Source organism: Monodon monoceros, unplaced genomic scaffold, assembly GCF_005190385.1.
Source record: "Monodon monoceros isolate NGI ecotype Baffin Bay Population unplaced genomic scaffold, NGI_Narwhal_1 Super_Scaffold_3, whole genome shotgun sequence".
NCBI classification, from domain to species: Eukaryota; Metazoa; Chordata; class Mammalia; order Artiodactyla; family Monodontidae; genus Monodon; species Monodon monoceros.
Genome location: NW_021703780.1, coordinates 21,157,091 through 21,182,682, shown reverse-complemented (window position 1 = coordinate 21,182,682; position 25,592 = coordinate 21,157,091). Strand labels below are relative to the sequence as shown.

General features: G+C 41.7%; 1 protein-coding gene across 7 annotated transcripts in view; it reads right to left on the bottom strand.

The window, feature by feature from the left end:
- The window catches only part of CARMIL1 (capping protein regulator and myosin 1 linker 1), a 435,866-nt gene that overhangs the window by 178,179 nt on the left and 232,095 nt on the right, over positions 1 to 25,592 (bottom strand). For all 7 annotated transcript variants that reach the window (XM_029242717.1, XM_029242718.1, XM_029242719.1 and 4 more), the window contains 3 exons: positions 20,621 to 20,671; positions 15,412 to 15,471; positions 5,956 to 6,077 (listed from right to left, as the gene is read on the bottom strand). In XM_029242717.1, coding sequence (XP_029098550.1) covers positions 5,956 to 6,077; positions 15,412 to 15,471; positions 20,621 to 20,671 — 233 coding nt within the window. The remainder of the gene's footprint in view (positions 1 to 5,955; positions 6,078 to 15,411; positions 15,472 to 20,620; positions 20,672 to 25,592) is intronic.

The window sequence follows — 25,592 nt, the reverse complement described above, 5'->3', positions numbered from 1 at the left end:
GAGCAAAGGCAGAACATGCAAGTCACAAAATATTAAGAGTTTATTTGGACAAGCTAACTGTGCATGTTGGGTAAGAAAGCAAAATGAAAGTCAAGTATGTTTATTTAAATTCTCTGCCCAGTCATTTTCTAAATTATAATCTATACCGTCTTCCATGTTGGTATATTCATTTGAACTGCCTCTCCTTTCCCTACCCTTTCCTATAAATTCTCTCCATCCTTTCCAGGTAGATCTCCTCTGCACAGCCAGCCTCCACTCACTCACCGCCCACTTACACCCAATCACTTTTAGCTCAAGAGTCCATGGTTTGAGGGCAGAGCTACCATCTTCTAAGTTCTATACACTCCCAGGGCACCTCTCCCAACAATGTACTAGGCACAGAGGAAGCACAAAATGTATGTGCTCATCCAAAACCTCGGTGACTATCTACTACGTGCCAAGGGCTAGGGACTTAACATTAAGAAAAAAAATTGGCCTTTGCTCAAGCAGCGCCCAGGGTAGAAGGAAGGTCAGGTGTGTCTTGTACCCCTCTTACCTTCCCAAGGATATTGCTGGTTTATTACCAATGTCTCCAGGAACAATCTCTTTCTACTAGATCATTCCCCTTGTTACACTCATATACTTTAATATCTCCCATTCTGAGTACCAAACAGAAGTTCCCTGAAATTCCTCATACCCGTCATAGCTAAACTTCTCTACTTAGTTTTCTACACATACCACATCCACATTCTCACATCTGAGTTCATCCTACAGCCACGGCAGTCTGCCTCTCCCAATCAGAAAACGTGAACTGCTCTGGTCAAGGTCGTCTGTGCCCTCACGGTGCCAGTCCACTGGAAACCTCTCTGCCCTTGGCTTATTCAATGCCCAGTAGCATTCTGCAATCACCCACTCCTTCCTCCAGAAAATTCTCCCAGACTCTGCTTTCCCACTGGAATCCACCAAAAAATCTGGTTTCCTACTAGAGTAATAACCCAGCTCCCTTTGTGGTTCTTCCTCTTTTGCTTGACCTCTAAATGTTGGGACATTTTCTCTTCTAGGTCCACATCTCTCTCCAGGTGATCTTATCAACAGTCATGAATTCAAGACCCTCTTTACACTAATGACTCTCACATTTGCTACATCTCCAGACTTGGACCTCTCTTCCAAGCATATCTAGCTGCCTATCTGATTTCCCCACCTAGATGCCCCAGATTTCAAATTTTGCATGCGTAAAACAAAATGGTTGGTACTTTTTCCCCAAAAAAAACTTGCCCCACCCTACTCTAGGCCCTCTTCACCTCACTGAAAAGTAGTGTCAGTCACTAAGTTATTAAATCAGAAACCTAAGAGCCATCCTTGGTTCTCCCCTTTCCTCACTGCTGTCACCTACCTACCTAATCCATCATCATGTCTTATATCCAAAATAAATCTTAATAAATCTACTGTCGCTCTCATCTTTATCTCTAATAGTATTACCTTTAGCTATCAGCTTTCAAATTAGCTTTGATAATTTCCAAATTAGCTTTCTACTTCTACTCGTTCCCCTTCGCAACCCACTCTATCTAGAAGCAAAAATAATTTCCATAAAATATACAAGGAACCGTGTCTTTCCTTACTTACAATCTTACACTGACTTCCTAGTGGAATTCTACTAAATTCCAAACTCTTTACCAGGAGTCTCTATATAAACTGACCAGGGCCTATGTTTCCAGCCTGATCTTACACCATTTCTCATTTTTCTTTTTTTAGGGGGTTTCTTTCCCGGTGTAAGTAATGCAACTTCCCAATGTAAGTTCCATGTGGTCAGGGACCATATTCACTGTTGGGCCCCAACACTTAGCACTCTGCCTAGCATATAGTAGAAAGTCAATAAATACTCACTGAATGTATAAACGTATAAACAAACAATTATAACACGATGTGAAATGTGGTAGTATAGGCAGTAATCACAAAGTTCTATGGAAACATAAACTCTTGACTGATGAGGAACTCTTCACATGTTTGGGCTATGTCTTTTGGAGTGGGAGTCTGTCAGGATTAGAAGCCTATATAAAAGGCATGAAAATATAAAAGAGGCTGATGTGTTCAACAACAGGCTGGACTATGGGGCAAGACGGCAGTGGTTTTCTATGCCAGGCTACACATTTTGGATTTTATCAGGAAGGATAGCCATTAAAGAACTTAGGCAAGGGGCTTCCCTGGTGGCGCAGTGGTTGAGAGTCCGCCTGCCAATGCAGGGGACACGGGTTCGTGCCCCGGTCCGGGAGGATCCCACATGCCGCGGAGCGGCTGGGCCCGTGAGCCATGGCCGCTGAGCCCGTGCGTCCGGAGCCTGTGCTCCGCAACGGGAGAGGCCACAACAGTGAGAGGCCCGCGTACCGCAAAAAAAAAAAAAAAAAAAAAAAAAAACTTAGGCAAGGAATAGAGACTATGTGAATTATGGAAAGATAATTCTGGTGACAGTACGGAAGATCAGTTGGAAGGGCAAGAACTAGAGACAGAGAAACTAGCTAGAAAGATGCTGCACTGGGCAAGTGAGAAGAAAGACAAAGGACCAAAGAGCTATTAAGACAGAAGCAAAAGAGCTTGGCAACTAATTAGATGGGCAAGTAAGGAACAAGAAATCAAAGCAGCTCAGCTTTTCACTCCGGAGACTATGTAAATGAAGAAGCCACTCACTGAGACAGAATATCCAATACGGGGAGGTTTTAGGGGAAACAGTAAAAAGTTCCGTTTGGGACATACGAAGTGTGAGGTGCGTGGGGACATCCTTGTGGAGATGCCTGATAAGCAGCTGGGGGACAGAAATGAAAATCAGGGTGAGGTGGAGGGTCATGGATTTAGAAACCTCTCTAGAGGTAACTGCCTCTCTAGAAATGGAGCTGCTTATTTAAGACTTGTGGTTTAATATTTGCTGCCTAAACATTTTAACAAGAAGTTAAATGGAAGATAAAAGAGAAAGCACTTTTCGTACACAACTTTCTCCAGGAAAAAAAAAATGGGAGAATCCAAACCAAAAATAAAACCGATCATCTCCCCCCCACGACAAATCCCTAGAGTATTAAACAAAGTTGCCTTTTAAAGAAAACAGAGATTCTAACTATCACTCTGAGGGTCTTATAAGCCCTTGCTGAATAAGGCTGTACTTAATAATTTTCTTATTCCATCGGTGTTGATTTGGAATGAAAGGAAAGACACTCTGGAAGGAACCCTGTGTCCAAAGTCACATTACTCAAGTGCAGTTTCAGGAAAATGGGTTCTATAATTACTGCTATCTCATGATTACCCCGGACAGTTCTCTGGAGGCTCTAAGGATGATATGGAAAGCATTCCTGAGACTGTTTTGCTCTGGGTACTTTCCCATTGCCATGCCTCACCTCATCCCAACACCCGTCCCAGCCCTCGCGTCCCCTCCACACACACAAGACCAGAGACAGCCAGCCTTTCAGACACCTCAGAATGGAGATGGAGCCCCGGCTCCCCCCTCCACTCCGCTGGGACGGGGCTGGGACCACTTAGCTCCCCGGCAACCAGCTACCTGGATCCTCAGAGCAGCACAAGGCGACTTCAGCTGCAGGAAGGAGGAAGCCCTTTCTGAACAGCCAGAAAGCACGGGGCCAGCCCCTCCACTGTGGTGTGTGGAGGGAGGGAAGGGACCAGGGAAGAGCTGTGAGAAGGACCAAGCAGGTCTCCTGAAGCCGAAGAGACTGAAGGGAAGCTCCTATCCCCCAGGAGCCACTTTCCGCTCACCAAAAAGCTTTGAAAGACACGAAGGCCGGGTTTTCCTGCTGCTTTGCCTCCTAATTTACAGGCAGCAGCAGTGTAGGGTGTCGTTCCATGAAGGACAACAGTCTCCCGAATTCTCCTCCGGCCCCCACCAACCAAGGCACACAGCTACCCATCTCTGTGCTCTATGGGAGGTTTCATGGCCTCCTCAGCAGGGATTTCCTGCGATCTGTGTATCATCTCCTTCCATCAGGAAGGTATTCTGAATATGCGCTATTATTTTAGGGAGCTTTCTGACATAAGGATCTCTCTGCCTTTCCACCTCAGCCAATTTAACTCCCCCTTTCCAACAAGCTACACATTCCCTATGTTCAAACTCTGTTACCCAAGCACAGAATCCTGGTTTAAAATGCTTGACAAAAAAAAAAATATGAGGACATGTACAGACAAAATGTACTCATATCCTTAATGTGTATTCCAGAAACGTGAGAGGAAAATGAAAGAGGCTAATTTTGATGTTCAGTTTTGGCTTTTTAAGTTTCCTCTTACTGAACAGAAAAAAATAAGGAAAATGAAGCACTCTCACTCTTCATTAATACTCACTGCCTTCATTTCAAAGCATGCAGCTCCTGGCATTCTGCTAATAGCTGTGAGTAAAATTCACACTAGGGTAAATCTCAGGTTACAATAAAAAGGCTTCTGTTTTAGTCTTAGGAGTGGAGGTCAGAGGATTGCCAAATCCCTTCATCACTCCAGCTCTTTAAAGAGCAGCCATATAACACAGGCAGAACACTCTATGACATAGATCACAGCAAGATCCTTTTTGACCCACCTCCTAGAGAAATGGAAATAAAAACAAAAATAAACAAATGGGACCTAATGAAACTTAAAAGCTTTTGCACAGCAAAGGAAACCATAAACAAGACAAAAAGACAACCCTCAGAATGGGAGAAAATATTTGCAAATGAAGCAACTGACAAAGGATTAATCTCCAAAATTTACAAACAACTCATGCAGCTCAATAACAAAAAAACAAACAACCCAATCCAAAAATGGGCAGAAGACCTGAATGGACATTTCTCCAGAGAAGATATACAGATTGCCAACAAACACATGAAAGAATGCTCAACATCATTAATCATTAGAGAAATGCAAATCAAAACTACAATGAGATATCATCTCACACCGGTCAGAATGGCCATCATCAAAAAATCTAGAAACAATAAATGCTGGAGAGGGTGTGGAGAAAAGGGAACCCTCTTGCACTGCTGGTGGGAATGTGAATTGGTACAGCCACTATGGAGAACAGTATGGAGGTTCCTTAAAAAACTACAAATAGAACTACCATATGACCCAGCAATCCCACTACTGGGCATATACCCTGAGAAAACCATAATTCAAAAAGAGTCATGTACCAAAATGTTCATTGCAGCTCTATTTACAATAGCCAGGACATGGAAGCAACCTAAGTGTCCATCATCGGATGAATGGATAAAGAAGATGTGGCACATATATAAAATGGAATATTACTCAGACATAAAATGAAACGAAATTGAGTTATTTGTAGTGAGGTGGATGGACCTAGAGTCTGTCATACAGAGTGAAGTAAGTCAGAAAGAGAAAGACAAATACCGTATGCTAACACATATACATGGAATCTAAGAGAAAAAAAAAATGTCATGAAGAACCTAGGGGTAAGACGGGAATAAAGACACAGACCTACTTGAGAATGGACTTGAGGATATGGGGAGGGGGAAGGGTAAGCTGTGTCAAAGTGAGAGAGTGGCATGGACATATATACACTACCAGACGTAAAATAGCTAGCTAGTGGGAAGCAGCCACATAGCACAGGGAGATCAGCTCCGTGCTTTGTGACCACCTAGAGGGGTGGGATAGGGAGGGTGGGAGGGAGGGAGACGCAAGAGGGAAGAGATATGGGGACATATGTATATGTATAACTGATTCACTTTGTTATAAAGCAGAAACTAACACACCATTGTAAAGCAATTATACTCCAATAAAGATGTTTTAAAAAATTGAATAAAAAAATAAAAAAATAAAAAGCAGCCATACAGAAAATCTCAGACATAAAACACAAAGGTTTGAGAAAGGGTTGTAACATGTAATGTTTAAGAGAAGAAGAAAGTATGAGAGAGGAACCAAGTGAAGGGGCAAGAGGAAGGCTGTTTTCATTTTGAGGGAGAGACCAGGTCTCTGCTCTCCTCACCCTCCCGCGGGAGAACTCACAATGGGGAGAAGCCAGGAAAGATCTTCCGCAGGCTGGTGCCGATGTGCGCCAGCACCTCACTCACGTCCTCAGGTGATGCCATCTTCAGGGAGATGCTGCACTTCTCAGTTTCCACAACCATCTGCAACAACCAGGTTGGACACTGCTTAATAATGAATCCAATTCCTTCGATTTTTTTATTTTAAATAATGTAAACTATATACGGCAGTCCCCCCCTTAGCCGTGGGGAAACATTCTAAGACCCCCAATGGAAGCCTGAAACCTCGGATAGCACCGAACCCTATATATGCTGTTTTTTCCTATACATACAGGCCTGTGATAGAGTTTAATTTATAAATTAGGCATACTAAGAGATTAACAACAATTAACTAATAATAAAATAGAACAATTATAACAATACACTATAATAAAATTTATGTGAATGTGGTCTCTCTCAAAACATCTTACTGTATAAATTTAATGCCTTTTCCATTTTTTGTAATTGAAGTATTGATGTACATATTATATAAGTAACAGGTATACAAGATAGTGATTCACAATTTTTCAAGTTTATACTCCATTTATAATTATAAAAATATTGGCTATATTCCTTCCTGTGTTGTACAATATATTATTGTAGCTTATTTTCTACCTAATAGTTGTACCTCTTAATCCCCCGCTCATATATTGCCCCTTCCCCTTCCCTCTCCCCACTGGTAACCACTAGTTTGTTCTCTATATCTGAGTCTTTCTTTTTTGTTATATTTGCTAGTTTGTTGTATTTTTGAGATTGCACATATAAGTGATATCACACAGTATTTGTCTTTCTCTGTCTGATTTATTTCACTTAGCATGATGCCCTCCAAGTCCAACCATGCTGCTGCAAAAGGCAAAATTTCATTCTTTTTATGGCTGAGTAGTATTCCTCTGTGTGTGTGTGTGTGTGTGTGTGTGTGTGTGTGTGTGTGTGTGTACACAAACCACATCTTCTTTATCCATTCATCTGTTGGTGAATACTTAGGCTGCTTCCATATCTTGGCTATTGTAAACAGTGCTGCTATGAACACTGGGGTACATGTGTCTTTTCAAATTAGTGTTTTTGGGTTTTTAGGATATATACCCAGGACTGAAACTGCTGATCATAAGGTAGTTATATTTTTAGTTTTTTTGAGAAACCTCCATACTGTTTTCTACAGGGGCTGCACCAATTTACATTCCCACCAATCACGTACACGGGTTCTCTCTTTTCTCCACATCCTTGCCAGTATTTGTTATTTGTGTTCTTTTTGATGACAGCCATTCTGTCAGGTATGAGGTGTATCTCATTGTTTTGATTTGCATTTCCCTGATGATTAACGATGTTTTGCATCTTTTCATGTGCCTTTTTGCCATCTGCATTTCCTCTTTGGAAAAATGTCTATTCACATCTTATGCCCAGTTTTTAATCAGGTTGTTTGTTTTTTTGATGTTGAGTTGTATGAGCTGTTTATATATGTTGGATATTAACTCCTTATTGGTCATATCATTTGCAAATATTTTCTCCCATTCAGTAGGTTGTCTTTTCACTTTGTTGATGATTTCCTTTAATACCTTTTTCATCTTAATTAAGCAGTATCACACTCTGTGGTCATAACTTCGGCAGTTTGAGGTGCAACAGCAAAACTCGCACAAATTTCTTTTCCTCCTTCACAATTTCACAGATAGAAGATTCGTTCTTGCCATAGATCTTAGCATCCTCAGCATACAAATTTTTTTCTTTCCTTATTAATCAAGAACTTTCACCTTTTCTCTTAAAGGGAGCACTTTATGGCTTCTCTTTGGCACTTCCAAATTGCCCATGTCATGACTCTTGTGCTTTGGGGCCATTATTAAGTAAAATAAGGGTTATTTCAACACAAGCACTGAAATACCACAACAGCAGATCTGATAACCTAGCTGGCTACTAAATGACTAGCGGGTGGGAAACGCTGGATGAAGAGATGATTCAAGTCCTGGGTGGGAAGGGGCAGGACAGCGTAAGATTTCATCATGCTACTCAGAACAGCATGAAATTTAAGATTTTTGAATTGTTTATTTCTGGATTTCTCCATTTTCCAACCATAGTTGACCACAGGTAACTGAAACCACAGAATGTGAAACTGCGGACAAAGGGGAACTTCTGTACTCACGCTGATAGATACTAATACAATACCAGCTTCTTAAGAAGCACTTCCTTAAAATAATGCTCTTAACCTTAAGACTGAGGGTAGAGGGTGGTTAGTTTGTCAGAAATGTCCAGAAACTGAAGCAAGTTTCTAAGGGCCAAACTGCAGATTCAAACAGACCCCCACCCCCACCCCCACCCCCGGTGATGGAAACTGAATAGCCACATTCGCAGGTGAGTTCTCCTTTTACCAAGATTTCATCTTGACTTACAAAGTCTGTCATATCCCTAGCATCCAGTGTAAGTAAGAATATCTCCTTCAGTGAGCAGCGGAGGATAACCCAGTAGTCACTTTTTTGTAAAATGTGTTTTAAAAACAAGACACATCATGAGATATTTAAGTAAAATGGTAAAACCTTTTGCCTGATAACAAAAGAAAACTCAAGTGCTTATAAAAGCTTCAACTTTTCTAAGAAGACAGGATACTTGGAAAGGATTATACAAAGGGAACAAAGTAATAAAGTTCATGCTAGGCAGAGGCTCATTCCTATAGTAACTACTGGAGATGTCCGAAAATGCTGAACTGAGGTCATATAGCTAGTCTTACAAATAAGTATAAAACAACCTGATAAAAAGGGCAGGTCACAAAAGGGAAGACAGGTTGATTATAAACACGTTCCAAATAAAAAGAACTGACTTCAATCACTCTTTTTTAAAAAAAAAATACTATTTATTATCTTGGATCTCAAGAATATTCATGTACAATTCTATCCTTTTGATGATCACTGCATCCAAATATCCTTATACATTTACCTCCTGCTGTTACTTAATTTGTACAAAAATATCATGGGGAAACACTACCCTTAATGTGCGGCTAGCCAACTGGATTGACAAAGAAGCTTTTAAATTTGCTTTAGGTTGTCCTACGATTAGCTGAATTATACAAAAATAATCTGTCTTTCAGAGTGTTTATGTTAAAAGAAAAAGCAATCCAATCTATTTGTCAAAATGATGAGATCAAAGAAAAAGACTTCAGTGATTTGAGTCCTTAAAATGTTACTTCTTCCTAAGTACCCCTAGGGGAATCTGTTAACAGGTATTTAATACATACCACCTTTGTACCAGTTAGTTGGCTCCCTATATAAAAAACATTTTTTAATCCTAATTCTCAGCACATTCATTCCTCAAGGAATTAATGGCACTGCCTTTGAAATTCTCTAGACAAAAGATTGCCCCGGTCTTGTAGAAGCTGGTCCAAGAGATATTTACCCCCAAAAAGGCAGCAAGCATTATTGTACTTGGAGGTATTTACTGATATGACACTTCGGTGAGGTGTCTTAAGTAAGACTAAAACTGCTTTATGAAATTAGGCTCAGATATTTTATATGCACCTATCTGGGCAAATGTATGTTTTAAAAAGCCAGATACTTCGGGATGCAGCCACCTTATCTATGTTCCACACCCCACCCCCTACCTTCCCACCACAGGTAATTATATTTTTCAATATAAGGTACTTCTTCTTTCTTCACATCTAGTGCATCTATTCAGTTCACAGTTTGGGTACGAGTAATCAGTAATTAGCTTATTCTAATTCCACTTAATCTTAACATCTAATCATCCTTAATTGCACAGGATTGAATAGAATGACACGGAAGAAGAAAAGGTGACAGGTGGGAAGAAATGAGACCTTTAAATTCAACTTCACATAAAAGCGTTCATCCAGCCCTGCATAATATGTCACCACCTTTGCATAATGTGTCACCACCTTTGCATAATGTAAAGAATTACAACAAAGTGATAGAGGTGAGACCAACACAGTAAATCATTTCATCAGGAAAAAGAACTCCCTCTCAAATATCTCTTTCCCTCCTATTTCAGCTGGGGAAAAATAGAATGTTTGAAAAAATTTTTGCTTAGACACCTAGCAGAACATAATTCATGACAACCAATACACATTTAAAATAATAGCGATGTAAGCCCTAGTATCCTATTTAAGACTCAAGTTTCCAAGCCCACTCTGCCTCTTGTTTTAAGGTAGAACCACCTGACTAACCTTTAAGTTTTGCGTTTTTTTTGGCGGGGGGGTGGGGGGCTGCGTTGGGTCTTCGTTGCTGCGCACCGGCTTTCTCTAGTTACGGCAAGCGGGACCTATTCTTTGTTGCGGTGCGTGGGCTTCTAATTGCGGTGGCTTCTCTTGTTGCAGAGCATGGGCTCTAGGCCCGCGGGCTTCAGTAGCTGCAGCACGCAGTCTCAGTAGTTGCAGCATGTGGGCCCTAGAGTGCGGGGGCTTCAGTAGTTGAGGTGTGTGGGCTCAGTAGTTGTGGCTCACGGGCTCTAGAGCGCAGGCTCGGTAGTTGTGGCGCATGGGCTTAGTTGCCCCACTGCATGTGGGATCTTCCCGGACCAGGGATCGAACCACTATCCCCTGCATTGGCAGGTAGATTCTTAACAACTGCGCCACCAGGGAAGTCCAAGAAGAGCACTTTTTACCAAACCCCAGCCAACAGATCTGTAAAGTGTTTTTCTTTCTTCTAACAAAAACAGCCAGGGGTGGTTTACCAAAATCATTCTATGACGTAGCAAATAATTAACTTATAATTAAAAAAAATTTTTTAGCAGGTACTTCAGTTGTACAAAAAAAGGTCCCAAAATTCTATAACTATAAAACTATACAACTGTTGGTCTCTATTTATTGACTGTGACAGCAAGAGAACTTGAACACCAGAAAGTGTGATGGCAAGGAGACTTGTAAAGTAAGATGAAGGTCTCCCCCATTTTCACAAGAAAGAGGAAAAGAGCAATAGTAAAATCACACTTCACAAACCCAATAACACATTCACTCACTCTCACTCATATACCATGAATTGTGTATACCCCCTGGCATTTTATTGGAATTTACAAACTGTAATTAAATGATAAAAATAGCAATGACAGAGAAGTTAATAAACCCCAGAGAACATTAGAAAAAAAATGTTCTAATCAAGGCTAGACTGCAAGTGCCACAGGCAGACACGATCATCCTTATGATCTCACATCAGAAAAAATCAAAACCAGAGACATCAAGGGTCCTGAGGTTACACAGGTTATTCATTCTCAACCTCTGGGACACAACAGAATCAAATGCCCACCCCAGACAAATCGAAGCCTAACTGTCATGAGTGTGTGTGTGTGTGTGTGTGTGTAAGTGTGTGTGTGTGGCAGCGGGCTGGGGTGGAGCTGCTGGATGTATCAGTATCTTTTTGATTTTTTATTCAATTTTTAAAGGTTATACTCCATTTATAGTTATTAAAAATATTGGCTATATTTCCCATGTAGTACAATACATCCTTGTAGCCTGTCTTAAACCCAATAGCTGAGGTATGAGTATTTTTTAAAAGCACCATAGGCAATTTTGAAACATCAAATTTTGAATACCACTAAGTGACTCGTATTCCAAGTGTCTGGATTGCTAGCTCCTCTGTGAAGTAGTACCACTGTTTCACTATATAGTAATTTCATTCCCAAGGTCCGTACCATGGGACAAAGTCAAACTGAGGTCATGTTGTAGAGCTATTTTTGTGGTACTTACAACCACAGAACAGCTCCATGGGACTAAGGTGGATTGCTTTACACCCAGTTCCTCTGAATGCTGGACATATTGAATGGACAGGACCACAAGTGTGGTAAGAGCAGTTCCAGCAGCCACATGGGAAAATTAGTCTTGCTATATCAACATCCTTTCTCATAATTAAATACCACAGTCTAATCATATTCTGAATATAATCTTGGCACTGGCATTTCAATAGCGCCCTTCTATTCCCATCCCAACCCCGAAATCATAAACATAAACATTCCTGAATTAGGACCATCAAGAAGGCCCTGGTTATGTCATCATTCATGAGTTATCACTCACTCCTGCATATGTTTGCCCATTTGGGCAAATATATGGTGCTGTAATTTTTCTTCCAAACGCCAGTTCTTGGAGAATGATAAACATAGGATAAAACATTGCTCTAAGATGGACTATGGAAAAGTTCCAAGGATTTGTATGTAATCTCAATCAACATAAAGTGATGATTTTGACAATTTCTTTTACGAATGCTATCAGCAAACTACACTCTCACTCTCTCTCTCTCTCTCTCTCTCTCTCTCACACACACACACACACACATTTTCTTTAGAGTTTTAAAAACAAAAAGAACATAAGTAGAAGGAAGGAAATAAAAAGATCAGAGTAAGAATCACTGAAATAGAAAACAATCAATGAAATCAATAGAAAAAACTAATGCAACTGAAAAGAAAGTTCTTTGAGAAGATCAAAAGAATTGATAAACCTCTAGCCAGACTGACATGGAAAAGAAAACAGAGAAGAACCAAATTATCAATATCAGGAATGATATTCTACAGATATTTAAAGGATAACAAGTGGATACTATGAACAACTTTATACCAATAAATATGACAGAGATGAAATGTATAAATTTCTTAGGAGACACAAACTACCAAAGCTCACTCAAGAAAAAAAATATGAATGTACCCATATCTATTAAAGAAACTGAATTTGTAGTTAAAAACCTTCCCTAAGAGAGAACTCCAGGCCCAGATGAGTTCACTGGAAATTCAACCAAACATTTAAAGAAGAATTAACACCAAGACTACATAGAATTTTCTAAAAACAATTGAAGAGGGGGGACTAATTCCCAAGTCATTCCATGATACCATGATTGCTCTAATACAGAAAGCAGATTAAAACATTTTAAAAGACAGAGGGAGAGAATTACAGCCAATAAGTCTCATTAACGTAGTTGCAAAGTTCCTTCACGAAATTTTAAAAGATGAAATCCAACAATATATAAAATGAGCAATACATCAGAACCAAGTGGGGTTAATCTCAGGAATGAAAGGTTGATTTAATATTAGAAAAATCAATAAAATTTACCATATTAACAAAAGAAAAAAAAAGAAAAGCACACAATAATCGTATAAAACAATAATTCCTAATACAAACTTTCAGCAAACTGGGAATAAAAGAGAACTTCCTCAACCAGATAAAGGGCATCTATGAAAACCAACAGCTAAAATCACACTTAATGGAAAAAGAATGATGCTTTCTCTCAAAGATAGACGTAAATCAAGAGTATCTGTTCTGGGCTTCCTTGGTGGCGCAGTGGTTGAGAGTCCGCCTGCCAATGCAGGGGACACAGGTTCGTGCCCCGGTCCGGAAAGATCCCACATGCCACGGAGCGGCTAGGCCCATGAGCCATGGCCACTGAGCCTGTGCGTCCGGAGCCTGTGCTCCGCAACGGGAGAGGCCACAGCAGTGAGAGGCCCGCGTACCGCAAAAAAAATTTTAAAAGAAAGATGTCAATTCGCCCCAAACTGATTTATAGATTTAATATAATCCCAATGAAAATCTCAGCAGGCCTTTTTGTAGAAACTGAGCTGAGTCTAAAATTCATATGGAATTGCAAAGAACCTAGAATCACTAAAACAACTTTGAAAAAGAACAAAGTTAGAGGACTCACACTATCTGATTTCGAGTCTTACTAAAACAGCCTCAGTAATCAAGACAGTGTGAGAGCAGCATAAGGATAGACAAATAGACCAAAGGGACAGGATTAAAGGGACCAGAGTCCAGAAATAGACCAACATTTATGTGAACAACTGATCTTCAACAAAAGTGAAAGCCAGTTCACTGGGGAAATGACAGTCTTTCAAACAAATGGTACTTAAACAAGTAAAAATACTATACATAATGGGGAAAAAAAAACTGATCCACATATTGCTTTATACACAAAAATTACCTCAAAATGGATCATAGACCTAAATGTATAACTCAGAGCTATAAAACTCCTAGAAGACATAGAACATCTGTGACCTTAGGTTAATCAAGGATTTATTCAATATGATACCAGCATGATCCATAAAAGAAAATACTGATAAATTGAACTTCATCAAAATTTAAAACTTCCACTCTTTGAAAAGCACTGTAAAGAAAATGAAAAAAGAAGCCACAGACTGAGAGAAAATATGTACAAATCACATATATAAAGAACTCTTAATAAGAAAACAACTCAATTTTTTAAATGGCAAAAAATTTGAACTGACACTTGAACCGAAAAGATATATGACAGCAGGTAAGCAGATAAAAAGATGCTCCACACATCTTTAGTCATTAGGGAAATGCAAATTAAAACTACAAATGAGAAAGCACTACAAATTTATTAAAATGGCTAAAAATTAAAATGCTGACCATACCAGTGTTGGGAGGATGTGGAGGAACTGGAACTCTTACACAATGTTGGTGGCAACGTAAAGTGGTACAACCACTTTGGAAAACAATTTAGCTGCTTCTTAAACAGTTTACATACATATTTACACTATATACATACATACGTTTACATACATACAATTCAGCCACTCCACTCCTAGGTATTTACCCACAGGAAATAAAAGCCAATGTCCAATCAAAGATTTGTGAATAAATGTTCATTGCCCTTTGCTTGTCGGCCAAAAACTGGAAACACCACAAATGTCCATCAGTGGGTGATGGATAAACAAACTGTGATATAGTCATACAATGGAATACTACTCAGCAATAAAAAGGAATGAGCTATTGAGACATGCAGCAAAATCAATCAGTCTCAAAATAATTACACTGGCTAAAACGCAGACAATCAATAGTACACATACTGTATGATTCCATTCATATGAATTTTTAGAAAATGCAAACTAATTTATAGTGGCTGAGAGTAGACACCTGTAGATGATTATGAATGAGGAGGGGCAAGAAGAAATGTTTACTAAGATGCCTGAGAAAACCTTGAGGTGATGAGTATGTTCAGCATCCTGACTGTGGTAATGGTTTCATGGGTCTACATGTCAAAACTTATCAAACTGTACACCTTAGTTGGCTGCCCGTTACTTATAGTTCAATAAAGCTGTTGTTAAAAATCTACATTTTATTAATACCAAAAGATTCACTTATCACTCTATTCCCAGAAAGACCTTACAGATTACTGTAGAATAGCTATGAAATGTTACTGCTGTAACTTGTACAGCATCTCTAAGGAACAGTACTCTCATGTTTACATGGCCAGGTGACGTAAGAGCTAATTGTTCTTTTCAAATTGAGTTATGGAGAACGTGTTTCCCTTATCACAAATTCCCGGCCCCTCCCACCTAAGCCCCTGTTCAGTCTCTCATGCAGAAACTTCCATTTTCCCTTACCTTGTTTCTCCACATTATCTCAAGAAACTTTCAATAGTGAACCAAATAGAAGGTATTAGCTGGTTCAGAAACTCAAGAAAGGTTCTGACCTTGCAGTAATGACAAACAGGTTATTCACACCCACCTGAGTTGGCTTCCTGCACAGGACACCGTGAATCTCCAGGTAGCTGAAGGTTACCTCGAGCTGCAATTGAGGGAGGAGGGGGAAATAAAGACCTGTAATGAGGGTTTTAAAACCCATAATTCAAAGTAAAAATGCTACAATTAGAAACAGTCCAGTGCAAACAAAACATTGGGCATCTTCTGAAGGTAGGCTGGTTTAATATCTCCATACATTCAATACAACATGACCTCGATCTAGCATATTTCAGGAAAAGCATTATTCACTTTCCCAAAGGGCTGAAAGGAAACTCCAAGTCTGACTTTTTAAATTTCATCCAAGGACAAACCCAATGGAAAGTTTCTGTACTTCTACTCCAGTATTTATTTACTGAGAAATGAATATATGAAGGGAGCCATCTAAATAGACTTTTTTTTCTCTTATTTCAAGATGTTGCTTCAGCAAATCAGATCAGGATAGAGACAATGTTTGTTTTCCCTTCTCTCTAAACCTTTACCTCTTTGGGTTACCCTCTGACCACTTACTGGAGTCATCTTTCCTTCCACTGTCTTTCATTAAAGTTCATATTTTGAATGGATTTAAAAGAATATAATATTTAGGAATTTTAATCTGTGTTTCAATGAAACACACATAAAGTCTTCTCTCTCTCTGTGTATATACATAAATGATGATTTATTTCCTTTCCATTTTAATAACAAGTGTCCCTTCCTCGCTTCTCCTGTAATCAGCATTTCTTTTTCTTCAAAATACCTCTAGTCTCGCACTCTGCCTATTTTTCCTGGAAAACAGCCACTAATCTTTCTCCCAGTTTTTCAGTCTCTCATCTCAGTACAAACAGTCACAGGGCCTGGTACTAAAGACAATGAAGAACTGAGTTGGATCAGTTTATTTTACCCTCTCATCTTAAAACCAGAAACGTGGGGACTTCCCTGGTGGCGCAGTGGTTAAGAATCCGCCTGCCAATGCAAGGAACACGGGTTCGAGCCCTGGTCCGGGAAGATCCCACATGCCATGGAGCAACTAAGCCCGTGCGCTGCAACTACTGAGCCTGTGCTCTAGAGCCCGCGAGCCACAACTACTGAGCCCACGTGCCACAACTACTGAAGCCCACGCACCTAGAGCCCGTGCTCTGCAACAAGAGAAGCCACCGCAATGAGAAGCCTGCTCACCGCAACTAGAGAAAGCCCATGCGCAGCAACGAAGGCCCAACGCAGCCAAAAATAAGTAAATAAAATAAATAAATTTATTTAAAAAAAAAAAACTAGCAATGTAATAGAAAAAGAACCCATTCAGAACCAAACCCATAGGACCCTTAGTTCTGCCTGCTGGTGCTATGTTGTACCTTTACACATTTGGTCAGATAAATTTTAGAACAGAGAACCCCTGAATCCCCAGTATGGTGATGAGGGCTGGAGGTAGAAAGATAATTCATTCTTTCATTGTTCACACAGCCAACCAGTAGAATTTATGGAAGGCCTACTGTGTGCCAGGACTGTAAAGAGGAATGAGACATTTATCTTGTCCTCCCATGGTTACATGCAGCATCGGGGGCACATTTTAAACATTCCATTAGAGTGGATGTCTTCTTATCATTATCAAGATCTATACTTGGGGGATTTTGAAAAGTCATGTCAAGCAGGGAATCATTTTCTAAAAACAGTACCTCTCTACCTTCATTTATTTCAAATTAAAACTTATAAACATATTTTCATCTGCTAGCCTTGGACATAATGCCAAATTTTCTTCTTTGAGTCAAGTCCCATTGTCTGGCCCTCCAGTGGCATTTCCTCTGTGGACCACACCCGTAAATGCTGGACACACAACTTCCAACTGAAGCTCTTTAAAATGGAGTGAGAGCTTGAAGACACTGGGAAAGCAATGTGAGGGCATAAGTTCTCTAGATTATTATGTTCCCCAACCCCCCAGCCTTTAACAGTTGTCCGGTCCTTAACAAGACAGTAATTTTTTAAAGTGAATTATTTTACCAACATTCAGTATTTCACAGATACTCTCTCCTTTTGCAGCCTATTTCATTGATATGAAAATATCTTTTTAAAAATTTACTATTGTAATTACAACTGCTATGAATAGGTTTGGAAGCAAACCACTGACCTTTGGTGGGCATCTCATACAACTGGTGGGAACAGGTGTAAACAGCTACAGTCTCTTATAACCTAGCGGCTCTGAAGATGCAGCTGGCATCAGTCCGTGTATCAGGACTAGCATGGGCAGCTTTGGTCAATTTGGCTGGGGGAGGTTAGTTGGAGGTCAGTTAGGATGCTTCTGCTGCATCTCAGTGCTGTCCCTGGAATAAGCAAAGTGCCAGGGAACCAGGAAAGCACTGAGACATTCCACCTAGGCCCTGAAGAATGACTTCAAGTGTGTCAAACAAAGAAGGAGCGAAGAGGGAAATCCAGGCAGAAGAAGAAGAATTTGCCAAGGCATAGAGGCATTCAAAGAACAAGGGCAAGACAGAAACGAGAAGTAGACCCTGCAGTTTCAGGGATGAGTAAGGGGCACAGGCTGAGTATGCGATTCATCGGAGCCCTGGTTCTTATCAATGGTGAGAAGGGGAGATATGGGGACACACTGACCGACATCACAGCAAGGTTCAAGCCATTCTCTCTAATCTCACCCATGGCTCTTTTTAACAGGCCTTTGTTCTCAGCTCCCAGCACTGACCCTCCTGACTCCAGCCCACCCGGAAGACAGTTTAAAGAATGTCACTGGGCAGGAGGGGGCAGGGGGACTAGTTAGGAAGCTGAGACACAGGCAGGCTGCAGGAAGACCTGAGGACATCTTTAAGAGAGAACCACAGGGCCTCCCTGGTGGCGCAGTGGTTGAGAGTCCGCCTGCCGATGCAGGAGATGCGGGTTCGTGCCCCGGTCCAGGAAGATCCCACATGCCGCAGAGCGGCTGGGCCCGTGAGCCATGGCCGCTGAGCCTGCGCGTCCGGAGCCTGTGCTCCGCAACGGGAGAGGCCACAACAGTGACAGGCCCGCGTACCGCAAAAAAAAAAAAAAAAAAAAAAGAGAGAGAGAGAGAGAGAGAACCACAGATACAAGTGATCAGTTAGATAAGAGGAGGGAATCATCCAAGGCCCGCCTCTACCCTCAGCAAGACAGTCCCCACCCAACAGGCAACAGAGCGAATCTAAATGTTATTATGTGATGCTCCTTCGGGAACTCCAACTGTTCCACATGAAGCAACCCATGTCATGATTGCCCATCTTTCTGACCAATTTCCCTCCCTCCACAGCCTCCTACTCAGTCCTGGGCCCACATCTCAGCTCCCCAAACACACTGTGCTCTTGCAAACTGCTAAACCTCTGACCAGCAGGAGACCCCCTTTATCTGCCTGGTTGACGCAGGCTGATCCTGCAGCCCAGCTTCTCTGTAGACCCTTCCCTGATTTGACAATCACCCGCCCCCCTCCTCCCCCCTTCTGGAGGGAATGGAAAAGTTCTATTTCTTCATCTGCGTGTGACTGCAGAGGTATCTGCTTTGCAATTAATCACGGTGATATACATTTCTATTTTGTGCATATGTGGTACATTTAACAATAAAAGGACAAAAGAAGAAAATGTTTAACTAATCAGCCCCCAAAGAAAAGAGAAGAAACCTATGTGAAAATCGGGGCTGTTGTACACTACTGTTCTGAATATAATTATTTCCCCAGAAAAATGTCATTGACACCGGTTCTGCTTCTTAGCCAAGGTGCACTGTGACACATGAAAACCAGCCTTCTGCAGGCAGGTCACTTTGGAAGAAGATCTGCCTTTATTTGTGATGCTGACAATATCAGAAATCAGCACCAATGTCCAAACTACCCTAGCCAGGCCGATGTGAGATGTTATATACATCTTGGGGTGAAGCTGGGCCTTCCCTCAGGGGCAAAGCAAGGAGGGGGCAACAGAAGGGAGGCAGATGACTTCCCAAGAGGTAATACACCTTCTGCTGTGTGAAAACATTTTTAATTAGGGTAAACATATCTTTCAGGAGCCTTCTACTCAATAGGCTGCTTGACTATTTTCTCAAGCCCATAAAATTTCCTTCCACAATTAATTTTTCACCAGTGGGATAATGGTTAACACTTCCTTATATCCTGCCTTCAGGTACTTTAGCATATAGGTAATTTAGTCCAACACCATTTATATTTCACTTATAACACATTATAAACATAAAGACTCACTTTATATTATCAAAAGGGGTGGGATAGTATAAAACCTCATTCCTCAGAGAAACTTTATAAAATTTAGCATTTGTATGATCAGAAAGAAAAAAGGCAGTATGGCCTTTGACTAGCAAACAGTGGGTTGGTACCTTCTCAAAGTTCAACAAAAATCATGCAAATCATTAGTTTGTCAGTCCTACCAGGTCCACTGCATTACAGCACCGTGTCCAGCACGTAAGTAGGTATTCACAGGACAGTGGCTACATGTTGAATTTTAAGAAGAAAGGACTGAGAAAATGAGCAAATAACACTGCAGCACAAACATAGGAGCAAGGCTGAAAGCGTCTCCCAAACCTTCCCCATTTTCCTGGGTTTGTGGGCAGGTGAGTTCATATCCTATAAAATCAGTCAACACCTTTCTGTTACCATAAAGAAAATAAAAGAAGCAATTATGATGCCTAATTCCTGAGCTATCAGTTCAAATGTTAATTTGCACCCTATAACAAAGGACATCTTATGGAAAATGTCAGATCTTTTAAGGAACCAAGTGGCACCGTGTTATTTTTCATAGGCAACACCAGAGTCTGCCCATGAAAGAGGGCTAGGTGGCTACGTTCCCGGTAATGCACTCTGTAGAGTTATGAAGGTTATTTCCCACATGTCAAAGCCTTAGAAAAATGGGCCGTTACTGGACCCAAAGAAATAAGAACTAGACTTGAAGAAAGTGTAAACCCTGCCCCAGTTGAGAGAGAAAAATAACTGAAATCCACAAGCCTAGGGGATATGGAACATGAAATGCTTCGCCACTTTTCTTGGGATGCCTTTAACACAGAGAGGGAACAAAGGACGAAACGTTTAGGTGCTTTCTAGGGAGAAGGAAGGAAAATATGGTTGTGCAAAGAGAACTCTGGACACATTGGCCGAAATCATAAGTGTACGCAATTGAGAAGCGAGTGCGTTTTGCAGTGTGTGTGTGTGTGTGTGTGTGTGTGTGTGTGTGTGTGTGTGTGTTGGAAGGAGGAAACTCTTCAACACTTACCTTGGTGGGGATTCGTGCTGTGACAAGGAAGGCTCGGCATGATGTAAGCACCTGTAAGACAGAAGCAGCCGCATCAGTATAAGTACCGAAAAGTGAGCTGGTGGGCTTTGGTGTGACCCGCAGGACTTTAATGATACTGAAGCCTCGAGAGGCTTGGTTCCTGACATGTAAGAAGAATAAGTGACCTGGGACGGCTTGTTGGCCTTGTCGGATTATTAGCTGTACTCTAAGGATCACTGTATGAAGGGCCGTATCAAACAAATCACCTGCAAAATCTCAAGACGAGCAACCAGTCAGCAGCCCAAAGGAGCCACAGATTACTCCAGTTGAGTAAGCAAGACAGGTGTCTGAGATATTAAAATACAGATATCTTATCCATAGGAGGAGCCTCACTATATCTACAGCAAACTTAATGAAGAAGCCAAGTACTCATTCACACTTTCCAAATTACAACCGCCACCCACGTTTGCCCTCTTGCCTCCTGTTCTCTGTCCACTAACTGATAACATTTACATGACACACAGGCAGCAAAACAGGCTACTCTCCCAAGAAGTCAACCTCGACTTTGCTTCTCAGCTATGAGCCTCTCTCAGTCCTAGACAGAACATTTATCAATTCCAGTTCTCAGCTAAGAACATATAGATAGCCCGTGGGGTCCCATATGCCTATAGGCACCTCTTGCCCAGCAGGGGCCCTTGTGAATACAAAGGGGCTGGAACTAGGCTGAACTCCTAGTTCCTACCTGGAGCAGAGATCCCAGTCTACCAACCTTAATGTCTAAACGTGCCACTCTGCAACCCGGAGGTCCGGGCAGGCCTCAGGGGCCTTTGCAATAAAGAAGGCGAACTCCAGCACTTCTCAAGTTCTGATGGGAGACCTGTCTTTGATTTTCCAAACAACTTGCTTGTCACTAAGTTGATATTTAGCAAATGATACGTATGTGCTAGTCTAAGAATGCTAGATTTGAACACAACCTGAGAAATCATAAGTCAAGGACACTGAGGCCCAAGTTGCTACAGGATTTATCCAGATTCAAGCCAGGGCTCATCCTGTTCATTCACACACAGAAGGTGAGTCCATGGGTGTGCCTGTAGCCTGCTCTGTGCCTCTCTTTAGGCTCCCAACTCTAAACAGAAACAGTATATTTTCTAGATAACTCTTCTTTGAATAATCAGAGGTCACTGCTATTGGGAATAACTCAAGTCAGGACCCTTTATGAGACAGATGGTAAAGAGAGGCAGCCCAACACTGGCTGGGAGAGTCTGATAACGAGCAAAGGGAAGGCAGAGAGGGAGGGGCACGGCCCATTGAAGACTTTCCACCCAGATGCCTTCAATCACAGCTATTCACGGGATCCTTTTCCACCTGGGTTCATTTTTGCTACTTAACTTTAGAGGTGATGTGCTCTAAAAGACCATTAATAACTGACTTCTAAAAGTGGAGTCAACAAAAGACATCTATATTTGAATATTCTTAGGCCATGAACCACAGTTCTTTTCCCAAAGGAATGATCCTTACTTTTTTTACTCAGGCCCTTCAGAGACGGGGGGGGGGGCGGGGGGGCGGGGAGCAACAAGCAATAGAGAGGGGAGAGGCGTGTAAGAAGTGGGGTCAGATGAGTGAGTGGAGGTCAACTGTAGCCCAGAAGTAGCAGGACTGGCTACATAAACTGCAGGGCCCTTTGTTCAAAAATTATGAAGAATTTTAAAGACAGTGACAGAAAGCATTTACCCAAGCGTAGGGCCCTTCTGAGAGCAGTGCCCCGTGCACCTGTACAGGTCACATGCCCATGAAGCCAGCCCTGAGTAGTAGCTACCATTTATCAAGTGTTCCCTATGGGCCATAAATGGGCAAACATCCTTGGATACACTGACTCATTTAATCTTCCCAACAACCATATTCTCTATCATTATTACCCCCATTTCACAGATGAATAAACAGATTCTGTGATATAACCCAAGGGCAGGAGTAAGGTTCACGTCTGTCAACTCCAAAGCCTATGCTCTTCACCATTAGGCTACCTTTACACATTCTAACCCAATCTTGCCTCCTGGTCTCTAGCCCCTGGCAGTTCAGTTAGATTTGGGGTAGAAGGGTGAGAGCCCAGGGCCACCTGTGACTGGGAAAGGATTCGTTTAAAAGATTCTCTTTTCAAATCCAAGAATGGCCTGGAGAGCTAAATTTTTCAAGTCATCTACACTAGCCAAGCCTTGACTAAGACAGCAGTACCCAGGGAAGTAGAGTTTGGCTGCCTTTGGGGAAAAGGCAAGAGGCAGTTTTGTTGCGTGAGACACACAGGGTTCAGTGGTGAACATCAGACAGTCAGAAGAGGCCTGAGAGTAATAGAAAGGGAGATAAAAGGGGGCCAGAGACAGGCATGGCCGGTGTTCTCATTTCCTTAGGTCTGGCAAACAGGTTATCTGTGACTAAATTACAAGATCAGGACTCATCTTAAAGGATGAAAAATTTGCCTTCTCTGAACTAAGACCTTGTCCCACAGCACTTCTTTTTTTTTCTTTTTTTGCGGTTCGCGGGCCTCTCACTGGAGGCTGCGGAGCACAGGCTCCGGACGCGCAGGCTCAGCGGCCATGGCTCACGGGCCCAGCCGCTCCGCAGCACGTGGGATCTTCCCAGACTGGGGCACAAACCCGCGTCCCCTGCATCGGCAGGCGGACTCTCAACCACTGCGCCACCAGGGAAGCCCAGCACATTTTTTTTAACTGAAGTTTAGTTTACTCACAAAATTGTGTTAGTTTCAGGTGTGCAGCATAGTGATTCAGTATTTTTGCAGATTATACTCCATTATAGATTATCACAAGATAGTGAGTATAACTCCCTGTACCATACAGTATATACTTGTTGCTTATCTATTTTATATACAGTAATTTGTATCTGCTAATCCCATACCCCTAATTTGTCCCTCCCCACTTCCCCCTCCTCTCTGGTAACCACAAGTTTGCTTTCTATATCTGTGAATTGGTTTCTGTTTTGCATATACATTCATTTGTATTACTTTTTAGATTCCACATCTAAGTGATATCATTCAGCATTTGTCTTTCTCTGGCTTATTTCACTAAGCATAATATTCTCTAGGTCCATCCACATTGCTGCCAATTTCACTGTTTTACCGCTGAATAATATTCCATTCCACGGCACATGCTGATGTGGCATCCTTTCAAACACTGCTCCTCCTCCAGGGGAAAAGGAAAAAAGAAAAAGAAGGAAATAATGCTGACAGTCGTGATGACCAGCATGGCTATAGGAAGCCAGACTCCTCACCTCTTTACCTATGGTTGACCCTTGACCAACTTGGGGCTTAGTCTGCATATAACTTAGAGTGGGCCCTCCATACCCCCAGTTCGGCCACATCAGAGGATTCAACCAACCACAGACCATCTAGTAAGTACTATAGTCTTTACCACTGAAAAATATCTGCCTAAAAGTGGATCTCTGCAGTTCAAACTCATGTTGTTCAAGGGTCAATGGTACAATGGCAGCACACACGTTTCTTTCTTACAGGGGTACTTGTATGATCAATCCCTGATTTTTTCAAGAATCTTAAGTCCACAAAACCTTTACACAGAGTCAAATCATAAAACTCACATGCCCGAAAGGACTCAATATCAATCACCTAGTCAAAGACCCCCTTAGAGTTTATAATCTGAGAGCAGATCCAGAGAAACTCATCTCGTAGATAGTTTGTGCCAGAGCTGGACTACAAGAGGCAACTCCTTATTCCCAGTGTATTACCTTTTCACTCTCTCCTCAAACGGCAATAAGGGTCAATGCCAAAAGCCCCAGGCAGGAACACATAGCCTCTTCAGTAGTCAGAAAAATATGTTTAGCTCTGTGAACATTCCCTCAGAGGAAAACTGGTCCTACAACATCAAGGATCATTTTACAAGCATAGTAGTAACACCAGTCAATGCATGTTGGGTACCATGTTCTCACAGGTTTGCATACATCATCTCCTTTAATCCTCACAGCAGCCTATGGGCTAGATACTATTATTAATCTCATTTTAAGAAGAAGAAACTGAGACACACAGAGAGTATATTACTTGCCCACGTCACCTAGCAAGTAGGTGGCAGAGCTGGGATTCGAACCCAGATGGTCTGGCCCCAGAGATTGTGCTAATTACTTATAAGGGCTCTCAAATCTCACCTGTCCAAGAACCAGCTTCCTCAATAGTCTGCACACATGCAAACACAGATGAGTCATAGAGCTTTAAAGCCAGAAAGAAGCAAACAGGTAAAAGCGTCATCAATATGATGATGGATATTTGCATATCGTAAGAACAAGGACCAGTCTCTACTGTCTGTCCAGACCAGTGTCTGTCTGTCTCTGTCTCTCTCTGATCACGGGTTAATCTCTGTGAGTCTCTATTTGGATCTGTCTACTTGATTCTACACGTGTATCTCTCAGCTTATCTGTGTCTCTCCTTGCCTGTTCCCCACCCCTCCCTCCAAACCCTCCTCTCTGCTACGGCCTCCGCTATCCCCACCATGCTCCAAGCCATCTTCTCGTTCTCTTTTCCCTCCTCTGGCTCCCCACCCGCTTCACTCTGCCCCCATTTCCCAGCGCTTTCTCTCTGCTAATCACTGAGAGCTTGTATCTTATTTATGCCCATTGCAAAACAACAGGCACCCATCACAGGAGAAATACTGCGCTCTCAAAGAGTATTTCATTTGGAACACAGTCACAGAGAAACTTGAAAAAACCATGAAATAAAAATGACAAGACACCTTTTGACATTATTATACAACGAGCACATCAGTAATTAAGTGATTACGAGGTCCCCTGGGTGAATCTAGTTACTAAAATCTAATCTCAAAACAGGCGCCCACATAACTGCCACACGGCAGCAATCTCCAGTGCGAGGCACAGGCTGGCCTTTCCGCCCGTTTACAAGTGTCACGTTTTGGAGAATAACGTCTCCCACAAGCAGCCAAGGCATCAGGTGACCTACCTG